The sequence below is a fragment of the Nanorana parkeri genome, unplaced genomic scaffold (genome assembly GCF_000935625.1).
Source record: "Nanorana parkeri isolate BGI_ZX_2015 unplaced genomic scaffold, ASM93562v1 scaffold1215, whole genome shotgun sequence".
Taxonomy (NCBI): domain Eukaryota; kingdom Metazoa; phylum Chordata; class Amphibia; order Anura; family Dicroglossidae; genus Nanorana; species Nanorana parkeri.
In genome coordinates, this window is record NW_017307483.1 from 80,319 (window position 1) to 87,486 (window position 7,168).

Consider the following 7,168-nt stretch of genomic DNA (forward strand, 5'->3'; position numbering starts at 1 on the left):
ACCTCATAGTTCTAGCCGACCTGTGACAATGAGACTGTCACAGGTCGGCTCAGTAGATCGGGAAGTGAGCGAACACATACCGGCGTTGGCTCACCTCTCGCTCCTGTCACAGCTCTCTGCCGTGACAGGGGAGGGGCTGGATTCCCCCCTCCCCGCTCCGATCCGCCAGCGCTGACTGGAGGAACGGACGGGGGAGGGGGCGGGTACAGCTGGCTCTGCCTCTAGATAGGCAGAGCCAGCTGTCAGTCACGCAGCTGGGCGGATCCCGGCACAATTGTCGGGATCCGCTTCAGCTGCTGCGTCTCAGTATACCGTGAGCTATAGCTCGCGGTATACTGAGCCTAGGGTGACGGGAGGACCCTAGTTTGTGTCCTCCCGTTACCCTAAGGAGAACTATGGGGAAAAGCCCTGACCCCATAGTTCTCCTTTAAAACATTGCTTGCTCTTTTCTGAAAACTCCAAAGCCGAAAGGTTTTCCATTCTCTGTAATATCACGGAGGGGGGCTGGGGAGTTAATCCATAATTAACCCCGTCTGTACTGGGCTGGCAGATCTCATTATCCGTTGTAAACTAGATTTATCCGTCCTAACAAAAGGTTAAAGATCTAGAAGCATTGTATGGTAATGAGGGGAAACTCATCCTGTCCCCTCTCTGACTCACTTTACATAGTTACATAGTATTTGAGGTTGAATAAAGACATTAGTCCATCAAGTCCAACCTATTCTCTCTGACTCACTTTAGTACCTGTACTCCTGTATATTACCTGTACACCTGAATAGTACCTGTACCCCTGTATATTACCTGTACCCCTGTATATAACCTGTACCCCTGTATATTACCTGTACCCCTGTATATTACCTGTACCCCTGTATATTACGGTCCCTTAAGAAATCGTCCAAAAGTTTCTTGAACAATTCCACATTCTTTGCTGAAATCACTGTCTGTGGCAGTGAGTTCCAGACCCTAACTGATCTTACTGTGTTCACAATAACTTGCAGTCTGCCCATATACCCGCTACACAGAAACATCTAGAAAAGGTAAAAAATGTTTTTACAAATAATTTTTCGATACGTTGTGTGATTTGGAACACAGAACAAACATACTGAGGGGAATTTATCAAAACTGGAGCAGACAAAATCTGGAGCAGTTGTGCACGGCAGCCAATCAGCTTCTCTCTTTCATTTTCCAATCTTAACTGAACAAACTGAAGAGAGAAGCTGATTGGTTGCCATGCACAGCTGCTCCAGTTTTGATAAATTCCCCCCATGGTATATTGGGGGGGTTTTCTTAAATTTGACTTTAAAGTGTCATTGGCTCTTAATTGAGTTGTTCTTATTGTGTGATCAACATTTCTTTCATTACTTTATTCTAGGGATGCACCGATATCGGTTTTTCGGTATTGAGTACGAGTACCAATATTTTTTTTTGGTACTCACCCATACCAAATACCAATACCGAAAGTCCCATTAAGGTAGCCTGGCGGCGTGTAATGACTCGTCGTCCGGCTTCCTGATTGGCTGGGAAGCCGTCTCCATGCTCCTTCATCACCAGATGACAAGGAAACAGGAAGCTAGGGGGCAGGTGAGCTCTCACTGCCCAGCTTCCTGACTGGCCAGTCTCCCGAACAATCAGGAAGCCGGGTGGTGAGTCATTACACGTCGCCCGGCTTCCTGATTGGCTGGGAAGCCGTCTCCATGCTCCCTCATCACCAGATGACGAGGAAACATGGAGCCAGTTTTCTGGCCAATCAGGAAGCCGGGGGGCAGGTGAAGTCTCACTGCCCAGCTTCCTGACTGGCCAGTCTCCCGAACAATCAGGAAGCCGGGTGGTGAGTCATTACACGCCGCCTTGCTTCCTGATTGCCTGTGAAGCCGGCTCCATGGTCCCCCATCACCAAGTGACGAGGGAGCATGGAGCCAGCTTTGCAGCCAACCAGGAAGCTGGGGGGGCGAGTCATTACCCGCCTCTGGCTGCCGGATTGGCCGTGACGAGGGAGCACGAAGCCAGCTTTCTGACCAATCAGGAATCTGGGCGACGTGTAATGATTCGCCGCCCCGGCTTCCTGTTACCGGAAGTTCTGGTATCAGGACAAGCATCAGGAGCATTTGGGTGAGTAGGAGTTCTGATCTATTTTCAGAGAGTCGCGCAGAGGTGAGTTTTCTGGTTAACAAAGCCGGACTGTTTCCTTTTAAACACTTAGAATGGCTGGCGGGGTCCCTTTCACTGACCGGCTCACCTGGAAAGAGTGATTGTTGTAGAACCTGTCCTCTAATGACGCGCCCCATTCCGCTGGATCGAAGCCCATTGCTGCAAAGAAGAGAATTCACCATCAGGGTGGACATTGAAATAAGCCCAATCCTAAAAGAAGATGCTGTGCACTAACCTTTCCTGGAGAACATGCTGCGTCACGGTCCCTTCAGTTGACACTACTATAAAGCCTGTCTGTAAGGCTTGGTTCACACCTGTACGTTTTGTAGCGCGTTCAACGCTCTACGAACGCTCTACAAAACGCTCAAACATGAAAATCCCATTGTTTTCTATGGGTATGGTTCACACCTTGCCGTATTTCAGCCCGTCTGAACGTGCTACAAAACGGCCTACGCCTGAAAAGGTACATGAGCTTCTTTGCTGCGTTTTTGTTGCGCGTTTCCATTGGGATACAGCCAAGTAGCCCTCGTTTCTTTTTACAAACGCGCATATTCGATACGCCTAGGTGTGAAAAGAACCTTAAAGAAGAGCATCCATACTTACCTTTCTGGGGCCTATGTCTTTAAACTCCACCACTTTGCTGATCCCCGGCAACTGCAGGAATTCATCCTTTTCAGATGTGTTGAACACCTGCACCCCTGCTGCATGCCGTGGTTCCTCCTCCATACCTCCTGTAGTGACATACAAGCCGGCGGGAGGGACCACAGCATGCAGCAGGGGAGCATTCATTCCACACATCTGCATGGGCCGAGGTGGGTAAGCACATAGCATCTTCCCGTATAGCAAGACTTTATTTTAGTACCAACTGAAGGGACCCAGGAGCAGCATGTTCCCCAGGAAAGGTATTTCTTCCCTGATGTTCCTCTTCAGTTTTTGGTATAGCTTTCTGTCATCATCCAAATACAGGTTCTCTTTAATATCTATGCACAAAGTCCGGCAATGGCGCCAGGTAACCGCTCACCTTCCCGGTTTTTCAGAAGATCCAAAAAGTATTTGTTGGCGAATAGCGGGATGTCCTTCGGCTGCTCCCGTAAGACCTCCCTGGTCAGCCCTTCCAGAAGGTTGGCAAACCCCCGAGGGATGCGATAGTTTGTGTTCGAAAAGGGAATGGCCATCTTCCTGCTGTTGTGGGCTAAAGTCCTGCAGATGTAGAATACACGGGTCGCTTACTGAGTTGGAAGGAACACTTTACAATAGCTGAAGTTTAATCTGCTTATATTTTGCCTTCCCGTGTCCCCCCTCCCCCCTCATCCACATATAATTTTGTCATCACTTGACTTTGTGCTTCTCTATACAATGCAGGCAAATCATGTCTGGTGGGAGGGGCCAGCAGGGTGCTGTACATAGCTTCCTGAAAGCATCACAATGCCCTGCCTCAGTACTCCTTTCAAGAGCCCTTGATTCTGATGCAAGCAGTGGGCGGGCTCTTGGGAGCTATATAGAAAATGATTACAAAGGGCGTCCGGACACTGAGCAGTGTCAATGGCCCCGGATTCTGTGCAGGTGCAGAGTCAGAAATTTGCATCAAAGGAGCGAAACTGCTGAATTCCCAATTCTTGATTATTCAGCAATGGCGTCATGAATGAAAAGAATAAAGTCCATTCAATCACGGATCAAAATTCATATCTCCCATGGTGCATTACATCCCACAACACTGCAACGTAACGTGTGTGTGTCAGTGTGGTGTGTGTTATGTGTGTGGTGTGTTGTGTGTGTGGTGTATGTGTCCTCTGTGTGTGTGTGTTGTCTCTGTGTGTGTGTGTTGTCTCTGTGTATGTGTGTTGCCCGTGTGTGTGTGTGTTGTCTGTATGTGTGTGTGTGTTGTGTGTGTCTCTGTGCTGTGTGTCTGCGTGTGTGTTCTCTGTGTGTTGTGTGTGTTGTGCTGCTTTGAAATGGTTTCATCATACTGGAGGCTGCAGGGAAAATGCTGAACACTAATATTTGGAAACATCTCTCATGTGAAATACAAGGAGAATTTTTTTGTATCTCCCCATCGGAGCGCTTACACTGCGGATATCTGTGTTAGAAGAAACATGCACACGACCAAAACTGGTAGTACGGCGCCCTCTGGTGGCAGAATGTGTACTACAAGTCCCAGGTGAGAGCACCCAGGTGTTATCAGCTCAGCATTGTGAAGTGTGCGGTGTGATCACATTCAATCTGATCTGACGGGAATTTCTGACCACATCTAATCGGTTATGTGCCGTCTGAGCCGAAGCCCCTCCCCCTCATAGTTCTCCTTTAATTAGGAAATCCCACTAGAGGAGAGGACTATGACATGCAAGGAGGGGGAGGGGCTCTGGTCCCTATAGTTCTCCTTTAAAGTCAGTGCTGGCCTGGCTCCTCTGACCCTCCGCTCACACAACTACATTACCTTCTGTGTAGGTGCGGGGGAGAAGCAGTATAGAGTGACAGATCTGAGTCATATCCAAGATGGCGGCACCCGGCAGCAGTCTAGGGGCTTGTAGGAATCTACACAGGGGAGGATTTAGGTGAATACATTAATGGCAGTGTCAGGAGAGAGGAGGGGACCCGGCGGTCCCCTCCTCTCTCTGCTGGCCAGCAGGCGTCAAGCAGATGGCCGCGCATGCGCGATGACGATGCAGCGAGATCTCCAACGACCTGACTTTCAGTTTAGTTAGAAGAGGTGGAAGCGGCGGCCATATTGAGTGGGGCAACTCAGAAAAATAACGTGCTGGATTAGTCTGAACCTAGTTCATTGTAATACTTTATTGCTGTGTAGTATGTGCATAGGGAAATGCCGCGGGTGGCGCACGTGCAGTACAGCCTTCTCGCCCAAACCTCTTCTAACTAAACCGGAAGTCAGGTGGTTGGAGATCTCGAGGAGTTGGAGTTTTCACCGGTCTGGAGAGCGCGTGATACCCGGCCTCGGGACGCCCTTGGGTCTAGTGACACTGCAATGTGATAGAACATATAAACCAAATTGATGGCGATACAACGATGATGTCACATATAATGTAGCCGTATAGCGCTATAATAATCATATATCATAATATATGAAATGTCACACGGCGCCAATTTATATTGATAATACAATTATAAAAATATATAAGAATATAATGATTGAATAACATATAAATATATCCTATCGAATTAAAACAGTCATATAATAATATAACATATGATGTCATTCTATAACACTGTAATACTGTTATAATAAGAAAATATCACACGCAGCAAATCTCTATCATTATAGTAATATCTGATATTAGATACAATGTAATAATACTCAGCACAGCTCAGACCTCCTGCTCACTCCTGGGCGGCTTCCGTGTTACTCTGTCTCCATGGCAACCGGGAGAGTCATGTGACTGGGTTACCCGGGAAAGGGGGCGGGACTGAGGCCCGCACAGGGATTTCACTCCGCCCCTCCCGCCTTTACAGCTCACATGGAGGGAATTCATTGTGCTGATTGCTGTGTTCATAGAGATGAAGGAAGAGAAGTGCAGAGTGCAGGAGAAGTGATACTGTGCAAGGAGATACCGAGAACCCAGAATACAGCCCACTATAACAGCATACGAGACAAGAGAAGTGGTACTGTGCAGAGTCCATACATACAGAGTAAGAACAGATACCGAGAATGACACCTGGCATACAGGACAAGAGAAGTGGTACTGTGCAGAGTCCATACATACAGAATAAGAACAGATACCGAGAATGACACCCGGCATACAGGACAAGAGAAGTGGTACTGTGCAGAGTCCATACATATAGAATAAGAACAGATACCGAGAATGACACCCGGCATACAGGACAAGAGAAGTGGTACTGTGCAGAGTCCATACATATAGAATAAGAACAGATACCGAGAATGACACGGAATACAGGACAAGGGAAGTGGTACTGTGCAGAGTCCATACATACAGAATAAGGACAGATACTGAGAATGACACCCGGCATATAGGAAATTCCTTATTCGAGGAATCATTAAAGTGGACACCGAGGGAGCATGTGGCAAATCCTGGGGTCACATGGCGCATACACCCAATGAGGTTCATGAGATTCATATGTACCAAATGCCACTATAATCATCTATAAAACAATTCGGCTTTCCTCAGGAGATCTCACATTTAGGACTGTAGCTCTGTCAGGAAGGCACTGGTGATGTGGCCTCCCTAGGGGGGCATCTGTAAGGCCAGGGCTACGTCACCAGCCTCTATAGACCAGGAACTGGGAACCCAGTAAAGGTACGAAAGAGAAAAAATATTTAATTATTTTCTATATCGGGGGGGCAAACTCTGGCCCCCCAGCAGTTGTGGAACTACAAGTTCCAAGAGGCATTGCAAGACTGACAGCCACAGCATGACTCCCAGAGTCAGATGCATGATGGGATTTTTAGTCTGAGTACAGCTGGAGATTGGCTAACCCTGCTTTGTCACATGACTTCACATCAGCATTAGGGTTGCCACCAGTCCAGTTTTGGAGTCTTGTGTCCGGGTGTCCAGCCAGCGGGCACCCGGACACAAGACACTCAGCGCTGACACCGGCACTTTACATTTTCTAACAGATTCGGCTGCCGAGGTCCCCGGCTTGCGCGATCTTGGCATCGGCCTGAAACCGGATCTTCCGCTTAACTGCGGGGAGCCTGTGCCTATCTACAGGTGCCCAGAGAAAGATCCGGGTTTCAGGCCGATGCGGCCGCCCAAGATCGCGCTTGCCGGGGACCTCGGCAGCCGCATTTGTGATTGCTCCCCAACACCGTGCTACCCGCCGGCGAATGCCTACTGAGACTACATAGCCCAGACAGCCCTGAGAGTCGCACAGTCCATCTGAGTGTCGCACACCCCATCTGAGAGCCCGCACAGGCCACCTGGAGACATAAGGGCGCCGACCCAGAACAACACAGAGTATGCAGCTTCATATTATTTTGTATTGCTGTATAATGTACTGCTGGGATTTGTAGTCCTCTAAAGCTGGTCTCCTTACTCCCTCTATATTC

The 7,168-nt window shown here is 48.5% G+C and overlaps 1 protein-coding gene across 1 annotated transcript in view; it reads right to left on the reverse strand.

The window, feature by feature from the left end:
- SPA17 (sperm autoantigenic protein 17) overlaps nt 1-5,500 on the reverse strand; it is a 15,829-nt gene extending 10,329 nt beyond the window's left edge. Inside the window, exons 1-3 of the mRNA XM_018568602.1 lie at nt 5,475-5,500; nt 3,170-3,348; nt 2,237-2,307 (exon numbers count right to left, since the gene is read on the reverse strand). Of these exons, the coding sequence (XP_018424104.1) occupies nt 2,237-2,307; nt 3,170-3,323 (225 nt within the window). The 5' untranslated portion in view covers nt 3,324-3,348; nt 5,475-5,500. The remainder of the gene's footprint in view (nt 1-2,236; nt 2,308-3,169; nt 3,349-5,474) is intronic.
- Nucleotides 5,501-7,168: the final 1,668 nt, after the last annotated feature.